This window comes from Macaca fascicularis, chromosome 5, assembly GCF_037993035.2.
Source record: "Macaca fascicularis isolate 582-1 chromosome 5, T2T-MFA8v1.1".
Taxonomy (NCBI): Eukaryota; Metazoa; Chordata; class Mammalia; order Primates; family Cercopithecidae; genus Macaca; species Macaca fascicularis.
Window position 1 is genome coordinate 3,715,977 of NC_088379.1, and position 16,762 is coordinate 3,732,738.

At 64.3% G+C, this 16,762-nt stretch overlaps 1 protein-coding gene across 38 annotated transcripts in view; it reads left to right on the forward strand.

Moving 5' to 3' along the window:
• The window catches only part of DOK7 (docking protein 7), a 38,433-nt gene extending 23,189 nt beyond the window's left edge, over window positions 1–15,244 (forward strand). For 14 of the 38 annotated variants that reach the window (XM_045392056.3, XM_045392057.3, XM_045392058.3 and 11 more), the window contains 5 exons: window positions 3,587–3,706; window positions 6,106–6,830; window positions 10,187–10,229; window positions 13,975–14,127; window positions 14,419–15,244. In XM_045392056.3, the coding sequence (XP_045247991.2) occupies window positions 3,587–3,706; window positions 6,106–6,830; window positions 10,187–10,229; window positions 13,975–14,127; window positions 14,419–14,552 (1,175 nt within the window). In that variant the 3' untranslated portion in view covers window positions 14,553–15,244. Of the gene's footprint in view, window positions 1–1,854; window positions 2,057–3,586; window positions 3,707–6,105; window positions 7,868–7,971; window positions 8,111–10,186; window positions 10,230–13,974; window positions 14,128–14,418 lie in introns of those variants that run through there. The other 24 variants (XR_012434590.1, XR_012434591.1, XM_065544707.2 and 21 more) reach the window with 11 other exon arrangements.
• Window positions 15,245–16,762: the final 1,518 nt, after the last annotated feature.

The following is a 16,762-nucleotide window of genomic DNA, read 5'->3' on the forward strand; positions in this document are numbered from 1 at the left end:
GACTCAATGTCCAAGTGAGGCCAAGGCCCAGGCCTTGGTGGTGGGTGAGCAGCAAGCTCATATGTGGTGCCTCCTGGCACTGGCACCCCAGCCGGGGTGTGGCGGGGGAAGGGTGACTGGGAGGACAGAGGTGAGCGGCATATGGGGCGGGCACCCGGGCCTCCCTTCCCCTGGCCACAGCCCCAATGCCTGCTGCCCACACCAGCACAGTCACATAGGGGGCGGCCCTGGGAGGAGGGAGGTGGCACCTGTGGCCAGGGCCCTCCCCACTGCCCTGCTATGCTGGATGGCGCGGCCGCACCCCTGCAGGCGTCTTCCTGCCTAATGGCTGCCAGCAGGTATGGATGGTGTGGTTGGCATGGATGACATGGTCGGCGTGTTCGACTGTGCAAGGCGAGGGTGTGCAGGGTGCAGGGCGGGGACAGGGACAGGCAGAGGCGGCAGGAGGCTGAGGAGGGCTCCCCGCTCTCTCCTGCTCCCCGCTCTCTCCTGCTCCCCGCTCTCTCCTGCTCCCCGCTCTCTCCTGCTCCCCTCAGGCGGTTCCCAGGGAACAGAGGCCGTGCCAGGGAAGCAGCACTGGGTAGAGGATGCTGGGGAGGGTCGGCCTGGGACAGCCACTAGACAGGATAGGCCCCACCGCGGCAGCAAGCGGGCCAGCCCCAGGCAGGGTCATTGCTGACAGCTGGAGGGAGTTGGGCTGACCAGAAGTCCCAGACCCCACTCCACAGGATGTCCTTGTCAGAGTCAGCTGGGAGCTCTCAGAAAGCTCTGCTGTCAGGGCCTCGGCCTGCAGCTGTGCCTCCCAGCTGTGCCTCCCAGCTGTGCCTCTGCAGGTGTGTGGGGGCCTCAGGCCACCTGGAGGTGCTGGTGGAGCTGGGACACTATGCTGGGCAGCACCCCGCCGGAGGAGCCGTGGGCCCAGCCCCTGCAGGCTGGAGTCATGGGAAGGTCTGGGCTGGTGGGGTCGTCTGCCCAGGCTGGCAAAACACTGGCGCCCTGTGATCACAGGGCTCCCACGACAAAGCCCTGCGGGCAGCATCCTCATGCTCTGGGCTTTTTTTTTTTTTTTTTTTTTGTTTGTTTGTTTGTTTGAGACGGAGTCTCGCTTTGTCACCCAGGCTGGAGTGCAGTGGCCGGATCTCAGCTCACTGCAAGCTCCGCCTCCCGGGTTTACGCCATTCTCCTGCCTCAGCCTCCCGAGTAGCTGGGACTACAGGCGCCCGCCACCTCGCCCGGCTAGTTTTTTGTATTTTTAGTAGAGACGGGGTTTCACCATATTAGCCAGGATGGTCTCGATCTCCTGACCTCATGATCCGCCCGTCTCGGCCTCCCAAAGTGCTGGGATTACAGGCTTGAGCCACCGCGCCCGGCCTGCTCTGGGCTTTTTGCCATCCTCCTGTGCTGAGTCTGCTGTGACCCACCGGAGGGGCCGAGAGATGCAGGAGGTCCAGCCCCTTGGTCTTCTGCACGTGGACACCAAGGCCCAGAGGCAGCCAGACCAGCCAGCAGCAGGAGGGAAGGGCTCAGAGGCCCGGTGTCCGCCACGCTCCGAGCACAGCGTGCATGTTACCTTCTTGGCCCAGCCTCCACGGGGGTGCACCGTTGCTGCACCCTTTTGCAGATGAGGTTGAGAGGCTCAGGGGGTGCATGGTGGAGCTGGGAGTCGATCTGTGTCTTGCCCACCAGCTACTGGATGGGAAACGGTGGGAGGTTGTGTCCTGTGTCCTGACCCTGGTGTCACCGAGGGCCGCTCTTCATCCCAACTGCAGGGCACTGGCTTTGTGGGGGGCCCTGGTCGGAACACCCGAGGGCTGAGGGACAGCGGTGCTGTCCTGTCACTGTGCTTGTCTTCAGCCTGGACCCTCAGCACACCAAGGAGCCAAGACTGGCGCCTGCTGTCCTGCCCACGCGGCAGAATGTGTCGGTGAAAGCGCCAGGAGCTGCCAAGCCGAGTGGCCTGTGGGCTCCATGGCCACCAGCAGCCTGTGTTGGGAGGGACTGGGGCCTGAGCTGGCACAGCCTTGGCTGCCATTGCCTTCCACCCTCCCAGGCACAGGTAGGGAGGGGACAGCAGAGAGGCTTGTACTGGCCCCATCCCTGTCCCTGGCAATGCTACAGATGGGGCCACAGGGTCATGGGCTGGCAGGGCCCCAGGCTGACCCGGGCAGTGCCTTGGGACGGCCATACCCGGAGGCTGGGGGAGGCTCCTCCAGGTCCTTCTTGCGTTCCTGGGCCGGGTGCTGTGAGCTCTCGCCTGCCCATGGGGAGAGCCCTGTTCTGAGGTCCTGATGGGGCCTCCTGTTGTGCTCAAGGGCCCCAGCTGGGCGCCTGAAGGTGTCAGCAGAGGACAGTGTCTTATCAGGGATGGGGCCTCTTCAGCCTAGATGTGAACCCGGACAGGGACACCATTGCTTTCTGTTTGTTTCTCCGGAACCCTGACTACGGGGTCAGGATGTCCGGCTCCAACCTCCGCCAGGCTCGGTTCTGTCCACCGAGGCTCTGATCCAGGTGTCCCAGGCTGGGGACTGTACCTTCCAGTCCTCTGTGCTGCAGGATTTGGTGTAAACTTTCCATGCTGCCACTGCTCCTGGATTTTGGGGAGAGCAGGTCCTTGGGCCTGTTTCGGCTCAGTCCTGCAGGTGCCCCCAAGGTGGGTGGCAGGAGGTGTGTCCTGGAGGCCCAGAGGAGGCCACCTGGAGCAGGACGGGGTCGGTTTGCTCTTGTGCTTGTAGCTGTGGCTTCCCTGCCAGGGAACCTCTTTGGGGCGGCTGTGGCCGTGGGTGCTATGGATGTGGAAGGGGCGGGGTCTTGAGCCCTGCTGTTTGGAGCACGGCAGCCACTCAGCCTAGTGCCCACATCACTTAGTGCCCGGGACATCCCAGCACGGGCGGGGGGCTTGGGGACCAGGGCGGTGATGCTGAGGCTCGGGACAGCGGTGCCGAGGGGCCAGTGAGAAGGGAGGTTTCCTGCCACTCAGTCCCAGAGGACCCAGAGGACACAGGGACGATGACCAGAGAGGGTGGGGCTGCTGCTCCCTGGATGCAGCCCTGAGGGAGGGGCTGGGTGGGGCCGAGGGTCCGCAGACCACTGTGCTCTGAGCCTCAGGCACAGTATGAGGCTCCATCCAAGGCCCCAGGGAATGGGACCACCACAAGGTGGGCGGGCATTTCCCCAGGCAGAGAGGAGCCTGTGAGAAATGGGCACTGTGAATCAGGGGCAGGCAGCCCCTCTTGCAGTGAGACTGGCCCTGGGGATGGGGGAGGGGCTGGCCATTTTTGGAACAAAAAATTGAAAACCTCCGTGGCGAGGAAGAGGGGTCTGGCGTGGGGTCCTGGTGAGTGGACAGGTGGCAGGGCCATCCATGGGTGCAGGGACCCAGCAGGGCGGATGGTGGCCTGGATAGGGGTGGTGTGGGTGCAGCATTTGAGGCCCAGCATCTGGGCTGAGGCATGGGGAGAAGCAGGGACTCCCAGGGGATTGCCACTCCACGGAGGGGGCCACCACCGCGTCAGGCTGGGCCTGGTGCCTGCGGGCAAGGGTGGGCGGTGGGGGCCACTTCCTCCACTGAATCTTCTCTCTGCTGCAGACCCAAGTCCCCCGGGACCCTCGACTGTGGAGGAGCGCGTGGCCCAGGAAGCCTTGGAAACCCTGCAGCTGGAGAAGCGGCTGAGCCTCCTCTCGCATGCAGGCCGGCCGGGCAGTGGAGGTGGGGCCAGGGGCTGGCCTGGGCTGTGGGACTTCAGCTAAGTCTCCAGTGGGAGAGCTCAGGAGGCTTCCATGCATGTGTGGGGGCTGCTGGCTCCCTCTGCTCATTCATTCCTTCCTTCCCCCCCACCCACTCATTCATCCTTCCTTCCCCCCCACCCACTCATTCATCCTTCCTTCCCCCCCACCCACTCATTCATCCTTCCTTCCCCCCCACCCACTCATTCATCCTTCCTTCCCCCCCACCCACTCATTCATCCTTCCTTCCCCCCCACCCACTCATTCATCCTTCCTTCCCCCCCAGTCATCCTTCCTTCCCCCCCAGTCATCCTTCCTTCCCCCACATTCATCCTTCCTTCCCCCACAGTCATCCTTCCTTCCCCCACAGTCATCCTTCCTTCCCCCACAGTCATCCTTCCTTCCCCCACAGTCATCCTTCCTTCCCCCACAGTCATCCTTCCTTCCCCCACATTCATCCTTCCTTCCCCCCATTCATCCTTCCTTCCCCCCCATTCATCCTTCCTTCCCCCCCATTCATCCTTCCTTCCCCCCCATTCATCCTTCCTTCCCCCCCATTCATCCTTCCTTCCCCCCATTCATTCCTTCCTTCTCCTCCTGCTCCTTCCTTCCTTCTTCCTCCTGCTCCTTCCTTCCTTCTTCCTCCTGCTCCTTTCTTCCTTCCTTCCCCGCCTGCTCATTCCTTCCTTCCTTCCCCCCCTGCTCATTCCTTCCTTCCTTCCCCCCCTGCTCATTCCTTCCTTCCTTCTCGCACCGCTCATTCCTTCCTTCCTTCTCCCCCTGCTCATTCATTCCTTCCTTCTCCCCCTGCTCATTCATTCCTTCCTTCCCCCGCCCACTGCTCATTCATTCCTTCATTTCCCTCCTGCTCATTCATTCCTTCATTTCCCTCCTGCTCATTCATTCATTCCTTCCCCGCCTGCTCATCCATTCATTCCTTCTCCCCCTGCTCATTAATTCCTTCTCCACCTGCTCATTCATTCCTTCCTTCTCCCCCTGCTCTTCATTCCTTCATTTCCCTCCTGCTCATTCATTCCTTCATTCTCTGCCTACTCATTCATTTCTTCATGTCCCTCTTGCTCATTCATTCCTTCATTCTCCCCCCTGCTCATTCATTCCTTCATTTCCCTCTTGCTCATTCATTCTTTCTTTCTCCTTCCTGCTCATTCCTTCTTTCCGTCTCCCACCTATTCATTCCTTCCCTCCTTCTTCCCCTGCTCAGCTCATTCCTTCCTTCACTTATAATTCCACATTTACTACACTCTGGTCTGAGATGCTGATGGGAAGGGTGGTTCTGGCCTGAGAGCCTTTGAATCCTTTCCTGCCCACCAGCTTGTGGCCGGGGGAGACCAAGGCCCTGCGTGTTGGTTTTACCTTCTGTGCCCAGACAAAAGGCTCTCAGGCAGGCGAGCTAGCTGCTCAGGAGCAGAGGTGCCTCCTCAGCTGCCGGTGGCTCTGGCTCTGTTGCCATCGTGGGGAGAGGAGGCGGTGGAAGGGGCTGGCAGGGCAGGAGAGGCCGCTGTGCTCCCAGAAGGGTGGCTGCATGGGCGACCTGTGTTCCCAGGGCCAAGTGCTCTCGGATCACTGCCTGTTCCCCAGAGGGCACCGAGCAGACAGTGGCCATCTCCCCTCCTGCCCTGCCCCAGGAGGAGGGGACTCAGGTTTGCAGTGAGCTTTTGCCTTCCTGGGGGTGACTCACAACTGCTTTCCCCTTGGGAGCCCTGGAAGGCAGAGCAGGCAGCTTAGAGAGGCAGCAGAGATGAAAGCGGCTTTCCCACATGTGCGCGAGGCCCGGCCTGGCAGGCGGGAGGCAGCCTGGGTGTGCTTCTCATCCCCCGTGGGGAGGGAGACAGGGAGTGAGGCAAGGATGCCAGCGTGGTGAGGGCAGGTGGTGAGTCAAGGTATGTGGGCACAGCTGGGACCTCACGTCCAGGCTGGCAGGGCCTGGGAAGTTCTCGGGAAGGGATGTCCAGGCCAGCCTTGGGGCTGGGACGGTGCGGAGGGCCAGCTGCCCCAGGAGGCCCTGGAAGTTAGTGGGGATGGCTGGGTATGGAGCCCAGGTCTCTTAGGAAGGGAGGGTGGGGAGCTCTGGGGGAGAGGAGAAGGCTGGGACTAAGGTAGTGACAGGGATGCTGAGAGGGAGGGGCCCAGGCCCTAGTAGAGCAGGTGGCAGAAGGACAGACAAAAACAGGAGTGGACGAAGGGCAGAGGGGCTGTCGTTGGTGAAGCCAGGTTTCTGCTGTAGCCCCCAGGGGTTGGGAGGGGTGGGGCGAGACCAGAGAGTGCTGGCCCGTAGGGGTCCACCAGGCGTCAGCCCCACCCTGAGCCCTCCCCAGCCCCCTGCACCCCCACAAGCTGCCTTGGCTTCCTGCTCTGTCTCAGGGGATGACCGCAGCCTGTCCAGCTCATCCTCGGAGGCCAGCCACTTGGACGTCAGCGCCAGCAGCCGGCTCACCGCATGGCCAGAGCAGTCCTTGTCGTCGGCCAGCACGTCGCAGGAGGGGCCTAGACCAGCAGCTGCCCAGGCCCCCGGGGAAGCCATGCTGGGTGCCTCAAGGCCACCTCCCAAGCCGCTGCGGCCACGGCAGCTGCAGGAGGTCGGCCGCCAGAGCTCCTCGGACAGCGGCATCGCCACTGGCAGCCACTCCTCCTACTCCGGCAGCCTCTCGTCCTATGCGGGCAGCAGCCTGGACGTGTGGCGGGCCACGGACGAACTGGGCTCACTGCTCAGCCTGCCAGCAGCCGGGGCGCCCGAGCCCAGCCTGTGCGCCTGCCTGCCTGGGGCCGTCGAGTACCAGGTGCCCACCTCCCTGAGGCCCCACTACGACACACCACGCAGCCTTCGCCTGGTTCCCAGGGACCACAGCCCCGCCTCGCAGGGCAGCCCCGGCGACAGTGCGGCCGGGGACTCAGGCGGCCAGACGTCCGCCGGGTGTCCCTCTGGCTGGCTGGGCACGAGACGGCGGGGCCTGGTGATGGAGGCCCCCCAGGGCAGCGAGGCCACACTGCCCAGCCCGGCCCCCGGAGAGCCCTGGGAAGCAGGCAGCCCCCACGCGGGGCCATCCCCGGCTTTCTTTTCGGCATGTCCAGTCTGTGGAGGACTCAAGGTAAACCCCCTTCCTTGAGGGCCACAGATCTGGCCTCATGGCTGCAAAGGGGCTGAATGTGCCCCCAGACGGGAGAGGAGATGGCGCTGGCCTCCTTGCTCTGTGTTCTGTGGGAGGGACTGGGGGGTCTCCCAGAGAGGGGAGTTGGAGGGGGCGCCCTGTGGCTGCCAGTGGAGGAAGGGGCTGACGGGGAGGTGAGTTCTGGGAGGCGCAGGGGCTCTGGGTCCAGCAGGTCGGGGTCACCAGAGCCCCAAGGCCCAGCTGCTTCACTCTGTGTCCCCCAACCCTGAGGATCAGGCGGGTGCTGCATCTCTGCTGGCTGGTGCCTCGCACTGGGGCACCAAGGGCTGGAGGCCCCGCTGCTGGCCTTGTCCTCCTCGGGCCTCACTCCAGCTTCCTGGGTGGCCGGTTCTCCCCGTCACCTCTCTGGTGCAGTCATACCACCTGCTAAGCACCAAGCCACCACAGAGACCCTGGACACCCGGGCTCCACCAGCCCAGCTCCCCGGGCTCCGTGCGCGCTGGCCCTCGTCCGCTTCTATGGGAGAAACTGAAGCTCAGGAGGCTGCGTGACTTGCGGGGTCTCTGGGGTCTGGGCCCCACTGCTCCCCGATGAAGCCCTTGTGGGAAGGCTCTGGCAGCCCGCAGTGTCCTCGGAGCAGCCTCGCCTGCTGACCCCGCGGGGGGGGCCGCGTGCCCCAGGTCCCTGGTGGGAGCCCCGCTGGCTCCCGTCTGCACCTCCTCGCGGGGCCAAACGCTGCCTTGGCATCTGGAGGCTCCGGGCCCTGCCCGTATTTCCCCAGGCCCAGGGCTCAGCCCCGCTTGGTGCTCAGCAGCTCTGCGTCGGAGGCGGGGCTGCGTCTGGCCCATTGTCCACGCCCTGGGTGGCTTCCTCTCGCACAGCCTGGAGCCGGCCCTGACCACGGTCCAGCAGCTCCCTGTGAACACCTCGCTTTGTCCCTTCGCTGTCGGCCGTTTCTAAACCCGGACACTGTTTGTAAGACATTCTTAGACTGGAAATAAAATGTTCTTTTCTTACCACCTTGTCCTCGTCCGTTGCCCAGCCACCTCACCTGCCCTCCACGCGGGGCCTCTGCCTGGATCCCAAGTCCCCGGGCCGGCCTCCTTGGCCTTTGTTTCAGAGAGTGCGAGAGGCCTCATCCGTCTTGTCAGCCTTGGGCCTGAACGCTGTGGTGTGTGGAGAGGCGGCTCTGGGCAGCCCTCGGGCTGGGATGTGCACGTGTGGTGTGTGGGGTATGTGTGGTGTGTGTGCACATGTGGCACATTCCTGGGTGTGTCCTGGAGACCACAGTGGGGTCTGCAGTACTCCCTCAGGCTCAGGCATGGGGCTCCTCAGGTCTGGGTGAGGGCGGACCCTCCAACCCCAGGCCAGGAGGGGCTGGCTCTGAGCCCGGGGTCCCTGCCCTGCCTGTCTCCCCGATATGGGACCGAGTTCCAGGCTTGTCTCAGTCACCCCTGCACATCCTGTGGGGGTGCCTGCCTGCCCCCCTGCCCCTGGCCTACCACCCTGCCCCTGACCTGCCACCCTGCCCCTGACCTGCCACCCTGCCCCTGGCCTGCCCCTGACCGACTCTGACAGGGGAGTCCTGGAGGGGTTTCTGCAGCGGTGCCTGGTCTCTGAGCCTCAGTTTCCTCTTGTAAATGGGATGACAGACCTCGCCTCGCTGGGCTGCACTGAGGGTGTGATGAGGTCATTCTTCAGGTACTCAGTAGCTGCCCATCACCATCACCCTCGCTGCTGTCACCTCCGGAGGTGGCCGCGCCAGTCTTGTTGCAGGACGAGTGAGGCTGTGGCTCCTCTGCTGGGAACCCGGACCCTCCCGGCAGAGTCCCCGTCATCCACACTCAGCCCTGTGTGTTCCCACCGTCGTCTGCCCAAGGCTGGGGGGGCAAGGTCCCTCTGGCGAGAGCAGACTGGGGCACCCCAGGGTGGCCTGGGGGTGGTGTGGGGTCGTGGAGCCTCTTGCTGGCGGGGCTGGGTCCCTGGACAGCCTTTCCCTGTGGGGGTGCGGCCGGGCCATCTGCCGCTCCCCACTATGCTTGTGAGTGGCCTCGCTCCGGGTGTCTGAAGGTTCCGGCCACTGCCTGCTACAGCAGCCCAGGGTCTCCAGCCTCGGTACCCAGTTCCCAGGTGGGTGGCCAACAGGCTGGAGGCTTCTCCTCAGGCCGGGGGCAACCAGATGGGTCAGACACTGGTTCTGTTTTCTTGCTGCCCCCGGAGCACCTGGGCCTGGCCAGGCAGGGGACAGGGTGGACCTTCGCTGGTTTGGGCTCTGCACCATCCGCACCTGCCGGCCTGGCCCCCTGGGAGCAGCTGGGGACGGGCCCCCTTGGGGCCTGTGTGTGTGATGACCTCAGGGGGTGTCGGCCTTTTGTCAAAGGTTCTCAAAGTCTAGACCAGCCCAGTTTGCTCAGGGGGCCTCATCTGGGGGTCCCAGCCCTGTGACTGTCTGCCCTTGAGTCTGGCCTGGACCAGAGATAGGTTCTGAGCCTCAGTTTCCAGCCTCCCAGCACCCACCCACACGAGGCCCCTCAGAACAGGAGGGTGCTGCGCCCTCTTTCTGGCCACCGGCTGCCGGAGCCCGTGTGGGGCATTCTCTTGGGCTGGCCTCGCTTCCGCTTGTCCGGGCTGGAGGAAGGCAGGAAGCCTCTATGCTCAGCCGTGGGCCGCCGTCCCTCCCGCAAGCGGCCTTCAGACCCCACCCCAGGCTCCTTCAGGGACTCAGGGCACCTCCTGTTAGGCACAGCCCACTTCAGAGGCTCAGGAGGAGGTGACCTGCAGTGTCGGGAACTTTGCTCATCTCCTCTGGGGCCTCCCAGTGGGGCATTTTCCAGGGGCACCCCCCTGCGGATCCCTCCCCGCCAGCTTCTGAGAGCAGGGCGCACACCCTGGAGGATGAGAAAGGAAATCATGGCAGCCCTTGGAGCAGCCTCTCAGCTCTGAGCCTCTCAGCTCTGAGGCCCAGATACTACCTCATATGGGCGTGGTCCTCCTCCAATAAACCTGTAGTAGCAAAATAGTGGGGCTGGACTGGGCCTTGGGGCTCAGAACCGCCCCCTCCCCAGAGGCCAAAGCCTCCACCTCCCCCATGGGTGGTTATGGGGGCTACCGCCAGGCTGTGTGGTCAAGGTGGTGAGCGACCTGGAGATCTGGGGGCTGTGGGGCAAAGGGCCCTGGAGAGAAGGCATCAGGGATGGCGGGCTGGACTCCCTGTAGGTGGCCCAGGTCCCCCAGCCTGTGTCACTCTTGGGGGTAGTGTCCTTGTTCTCAGGGGCCCTGGGCATAGGATGAGGGGAAGCCTAAAGGGTGCACTGACCAGGTTCTCTTTGGTTTAGGGAGTGGCCGCCTCAGCCCCGGGACCCGTGACAGCACATTCAGGTAGGCACCTGGAGCCGGTCCCCCAGAGCTCCGGGACAGGGAGGTGGGAGTCTGGGTGGGCGCAGATGGCAGAGTTTGGCTAGATGGGGATGGCGGGGGCCCACAGCCAGCGGGAATGTGGGCAATGGGGTGAAAGTGGGTGTTGGGTAACAGTGGATGTTGGGTGATAGGTGGCAGTGGTTGCTGGCTGGCAGTGGGTGTTGGGTGGCAGTGGGCAGTGGGGGTGAGTCCCATCCCAGGTGTGGACAGCAGGGCAGTGGGTAGAGGGCAGGCTGCTGGCTCCGTGTGGCCTGGACGAGTGTAGTCTGTCTCAGAAGCACCTGCTGAGAGCGGCCAGTGGGCAGCTGGACGATGGACTGAAGGTTTGGAGAGACAGACTGGGGTCCGTGCGTCCCCAGGCCCGGAGTGTGGACCTGTTTCTGGGAGGGGGCATGGCAGGAAGGCAGTCAGGGTTGGGGTCCAGGAGCCCCAGCTCAGGAGGAAGGGCTGTGTCCTCAGAGAGCGGAGGGGACCTGTGGAGGCTGGGCTGGTGGTAAGCGACTTAGTGAGGGGCAGGGCATTGGTGCCCTGGCAGGTGCAGTTTTGGGGCCAGGTGGGGAGGGAGGGCCAGGCAGGGAGGCAGTGGGAAGGTGCCGGTTCCCAGGGTCTCCCTAGAGAAGCCTGGCAGTCACTAGGGACAGAGCCCTGCTGAAGGTTGGGCAAGGCTGAGAGAGGCTGGAGGTGAGGCGGTTGGCCTGGGGTGGACGGGTGGCATCAGGGCCAGTTCTGTGCCTCAGTTTCCCTGTGGAGTAGGAACCACTGCAGGCTGAACCTTGGATTCCTCAATCTCTTCTTCCCAGGCAGGTGGCACCTACAGCGGGGGGCAGGGTCCAGGCAGACCTGGAGGGGACACCCAGTGTTGGGGGCAGGGTCCAAGCAAGACTGGAGGGGACACCCAGTGTTGGGGGCGGGACCCAGGCAGGCCTGGAGGGGACACCCGGGGATAGGGGCAGGGCCACAGGCAGGCAGGGGCAGCTTGGGAAAGCCCCCTTCAGCCAGCCTTGGCCCTGGGCTGGACACTGATCCCTGCAGTCCAGAGTACTGAGGCCAGCCCTGCCCCAAGGGTCCACCTGGGCAGCCTGCTGTTGCCTCCCCAAGGCCACCCATACCCTTCAGATGTCTTTTACCCAGACACGGGTGCCCTGGGACAGAGGTGTGGGGGTCGAGGGGACAGGCCCAGTATCTGCTAGAGGATGTGAACCTTTTCCACAGAGGCCGAGGGCTCGGGAGGGGCGTCCGGGGTCTGTTATGGGACAGAGGTGAGCCAGGCCCGTGTGGTGGTGTTGGGCCGCCAGCCCAGGGCGGGGTCCGGGAGGAGGGCGCAGAAGTGCCAGTCGATTCCCGGTTGCTGCTTCACCAAAAGAGTGTCTGAGGTACTGGAAGCCATGCTCACAGAAGCCAAAGAAAATCCAAGTCCCGAGGAGGGGACGGGAGGAGGAGCTCTGAGGGCCCTGGAGCCAGTGGCCGTGGGGGAGATGCAGCTATGGACACGCCCCCGGCCCAGCGCTGCTTACAGCCCCCGCGCGACTCCAGGTGGTGTTGGGAACCTTTGTCCCCTTTCCCTGCAGTCAGGCCTCACGCTCCTTCCTGCTTCCACCCTTGCCCCTCACTGCCCACCCTTGGGGGACAGCCTTGGAAGAACGGATGCGATCTTAAAACTAGGTACCAGGCCGCAGGGGGGTGTCCAGCCCCACTGTGGGCCAGCCCCGGCCCCACCCCTTGACTTCAATGCCCCCTTTCCAGACTCCAGGTCCCAGCGCTCCCCTAGCTCTCCCCTAGCTCTCCCCTAGCTCTCCCCTAGCTCTCCCCTAGCTCTCCCCTAGCTCTCCCCTAGCTCTCCCCTAGCTCTCCCCTAGCTCTCCCCTAGCTCTCCCCTAGCTCTCCCCTAGCTCTCCCCTAGCTCTCCCCTAGCTCTCCCCAAGCTCTCCCCTAGCTCTCCCCAAGCTCTCCCCAAGCTCTCCCCTAGCTCTCCCCAAGCTCTCCCCTAGCTCTCCCCAGGCCCTCACCACACCTGCCTCTCCCACCGCCCCTTCTTGGCCTCGGCTCCTCAGCCGTGTCCCCTCCTCCAGGCGGCTAGCCCTGGTGCCCCTGTCCCTGCTGGCCCAGGTGCCTGCCTGGGCACCAGAACTTGGCCACTGTGCTCTGTGGCTCATCTTGCTGAAGGGGTCCTGGCATTCTGAGAGGAGACCAGCCCTCTAGGACCACACATTTGCAGGACGGAGGTCTCCCCAGGGCCTCGGGGCCTGGCAGGGTTGGGGCAGAACTGTGTTGGCTACTTTAGTTCATGGAATCAGGTGAGCGAACCCACATCGACCTGGGCTCTGTCTTGCTCTGTCCCGGCTGCTGCCTGCAGAATCAGCGAGTCAGGTCTCTCTGGCCTCAGTCTCCCCACTGGGAGCAAGCAAGTGAAATTCCCCAACCCCAGCCCTGCTGCAGGGAGTGGCGTGGACAAGCATGAGAGGAGCCAGGCAGCGTGGATGTCTGCTGCAGGTGCCAGGCAGCAGGTGGCCACAGGAGAACCTGGGTCTGCTGCGGACGCATCCCTGTGGCAGGGAGGCCCAGCCTTGAGTCAGGCCCCTCCCGTGGACAGGCAGGTGTTTCAGGGAGGCCGACCTGTAGGGCTGTCACCCCCTGGATCCCAGCCCCCAGCAGAATTCTGAGGGCTTGGAGTGTGCTGGGGGTAGGGAGCACGTGGGGCATGGCTGTGTCTTCCAGTCACTGGCTCAGGAGTGTGCTGGGGGTAGGAAGGTCATCCCAGATGGGGCTTGGCTGTGTCTCTCAGTCACTGGCTCAGGGAATGAGGGAGGGGGACTTGCTCTCACCTCCGCTGCTTCACGTGGCTGTGCGATCCCCCATGAGGTCCTGATGACAGGAGTGGGAGGAGGCACTGGAGAATGGGGTCCTTCCTGTAGGACCTCGGTGCCCACGGTGCGGAGCCCTCAGGCCTGCAGAGGGGTCAGGCCAGTGTGCATCCAGACCCCTAAGGTGGGAGCCTGCCTCAGGTCCCACCCAGCCAGGCCTGTGGGGTCCCCTCCTATCCCGCTCCTGCTCCGCCCTCCCCAGCACCAATGGGGTTTGCAGATGGCACCATCAGCTATTAGGAAGGGGGTGGGGACAGGAAGTAGCTCCTATGAGGGGAGAGAGGGTGTGGGGCACCTGGGTGTCCTGGAGGGGAGCAGAGGGAGCGTGGGCCTGTGCGCAGGAGAGGAGGGGTCCCTGGAACCTGCAGCAGGTGGGGCGACCCAGGAGGACAGTGGGGGGCAGGTGCTGGGGGCCAGGACAAAGCAGGGCTGTGCTGGCCCAGGCGGGTGAGGCAGAGAAGGCGCCGGGACAGCCAAGGAGCGGTGGTTGGTGGGGAGAGAGTCGTGAAGGTGCGGGGTGAGTGGCGCAGGGACAGAAGAGTGGGCCTTGGGGGCTTCATGGGGGGTCAGCAATTCCTGCAGGAGAGGCGGCACAGTGGAGGGGGCAGTGCTTCCTTCTGCTCTGTGGGTACTTGGACCAGGAGTGGACAGTGTGGGGGTGGCCTCAGGATGGGGCAGCGCTGGGCCAAAGATGGATGGTCCAGGAAAATGGAGCCGGAACCTCCGCAGGAGAGGCGGCGCGGGGAGGAGGGGCTGGGAGGGGTGGGCAGCTCTTTACTGCACCATCTTTGGGGTCTGTGCCGCTCGCCGCCCCCACCGGGGCCTCACAGCTGCTTCCCCCACAGGATCCCCAGGACCCGTGGCTGTGGACAGCCCAGGGCCAGAGAGGCCATGCGGCGAGCCACCTGCTTACGTGAACATCCCCGTCAGCCCCCCCTCCGGGAAGCAGCTGCACTACATGGGCCTGGAGCTCCAGGAGGCCAGCGAGGGGGTCCGAGGTGGGTCCCTGCCCTTCGTGGAGGCCCTGACGGTCGGGGACTGGGACCACAGCCTCAAGGCCCTACCCCCCACCAGCCCAGTCCAGCAGCCCTCAGTCAGGGAGCTCTTCCTACAGCCTCCCCCCAGGAGGCAAACGTCCCCAACTCCATCCCCGGCCAGGCCACATCCCCTGAGGGTGTCCCCACTCAGGCACTTCCGAGGGCCTGGCTGGGGGACTGGTGTGGAGGGCAGGGTCACGGGGCTGGGCAGCTTGGGGGCGCAGGCTGCAGCTCACCACAGGCTTCTTTCAGGGGCCAGCGCCTCCCTCTACGCCCAGATTGACATCGCGGCCACTGAGATGGCGCACAGAGTGGGAGCGCAGCACGCACGGGCCCGGGAGGAGCAGCTGTCAGAGCTGGAGCAGAGGAAGGCAGCCCCGCAGTGAAGCTGCAACACCAGGAGCTGACCACAAACCTGGCCCCCGGGCCACCTCGTGGCCCCCAGCAGGCTGGCCCCTTCTATTGGTCGTGGCCTGATCCCCAGGGAGCCCCCAGTCACAGGAGAGGGCATGGCCGGTCTCTGGGCCACAGTGCGAACAGGAAGACGTCTCCAGGGCCCACAGCCAGGCCTCCCGCCTCACGAGTGCTGGGGGTTGACACTTCCTTTGGCCTGAATGAGTCGCTCTGGACCCCAGGCCACCTGAGGCCCCGCTTCCAGGCATCAGGCAGCTCTGGTTGCTGTTGCGCGTCTCAGGCAGAGGCTGCTGCCCAGGAGTGTTTGGGAGCATGGTTTGTGGTGCCTGGGATGCAAACCGCCCTCTCACCCTGGGGGTGACTGCACGGATGACAGCCGTGTCCTGGCAAAACGCTCATTGCTTCACCTGGGTGTTGTGGCCCCACAGCGCCAGGACCCAGTGCCCGCTCACACTGTCGGCACCACGCCCACTCCTGAGACTGGCGGCTCAGACACTTCCGGCGTCCCCTCCCCATCTCCCGGCTGTCCTGCCTGGGCCACCGCAGCCCTGCGCCTGGGGACGGAGCCTGGACTCTTCCAGCCGCCTGACTGCTGCACTTCTTGGGACACATTGCAGTCAGTCATGTAAAGAGCTTAAAATTCTGACTGCTCTGTTCCTGACAATGCCTACTTTCTCTCTCCTGGTTTCTGCTCTTGGACGTGGATCTGATGTCTTCACCTGGGGATGCTTGGGGTTGAGGCGAGCAGAGCTGCCTTCCTTGGTGGCTTCCTCCTGCGTCAGTGCGGTGCTGTGGCTTGGGGGTTGGTGAACTGATGGGGCTGTGTGTGTAGGTGGTGGGCGTCCTGCGTGCCCTCAACTCCTGTGGCAGGAGGAAGCACCGGGCGGCCCCTGCCTTGCTCCCGGAGATGGGCTTTCTGCTCTGCAAGTCTCCACCCATATCTGTCCCTTGCTTTCATATTCCTGCCTGTCCTTCCCCCGCCCCTCCCCTCCCCTCCCCTCCCCTCCCCTCCCCTAGCAGCCCATCAAGGACCTGGAGAGTCTGTGGTTGGCCTGCCCCGGGGGACGGCAGGCAGCTGCCACTGCTGCTCAGTGGGGCCCTCAGTGGGCAGGCTCAGAGCACTGGCCCTCCTGGCGCCCCCACTCTGCATGTGACTGCTGAGGATGCTTGGTGTCAAGGTGGCAGCATGCAGGGTCAACCCGGAGCCAGCTGGAGCCAGGACAGAGATCCCCTGCTTAGACGCAAAGGCCCTGGGGAGCGTTCTGACAGACAGGGCAGGGCTGGGCTCTCAGCCTGGAGGATCCGTGGACAAGACTTTCAGCTGCACGTTGGGGCAAGGCATGGCATGCACCCTGGTCCAGGGTTGCAGCCGTGTCGGACCCTTAGGGTGGCAGAGTTGAGATGTCCACCTCCAGGGCTGGCCGCATGCACCAGCTCAGACACGCAACCTGGGTGGCAAAGCCCCACCCCTCCCCATGACCCTGGCCTGCTGGAGCTCGGGCTTCCTGTTCACAAAGTGGGAGAAACTGTCAGTCCCTCTGCTGCTGATGGGATCGTGGTGCTGCGGGGGAGGGTTTGGAGCCCAGACCCAGTGTGTCTGGGTGTGCCTTGGGCCACACCCTTTTGGCACAATGGAGTGGCCAGGCCATGTCCTGGGGAAACGGCCGCATGAAGAGTGTGGATGTGGGGCTGGGGCTGGTCCCACGGCTGTGGGAAGCCAGGAAGCAGGGGTCAGAGTCAGACCTGGCCAGGGCACCACGGGTGGGAGTATGGGGCCCAGGTACACCCAGGCCTCTAGCAGAGTGCCCGGGGAGGCTGTGATGGCCCACGCTGTACCCGGCGCCCGTGGTGCCCTGGCCAGGGTCCCACTTGTGTGGTGGCGGGGCCGTGGGAAGGGGTGATGCTGGCCAAGGCGGGGTCGCTCTGATCTCAGGGCAGCTGCCCTCAGCCCAGGACAGCCACGCAAGGCCAGAGCTGCGACTGGACAAACGCCTGACCTTCCCCTGGAGTTGTGACCAGCAGCCAAAGCCCGACAGGGTCATCTCTGCAAAGCTGTTGAAGACGTGAGGAGGTGGAGCACATGGGCCATCGTGTCTCAGGCACCCTGGACTCCAACCTCATGTACATCCAGCCCCAGAGGAGTTGAACCTAGAGATACCTCGAAACCTAGCTTAGGGAAGAA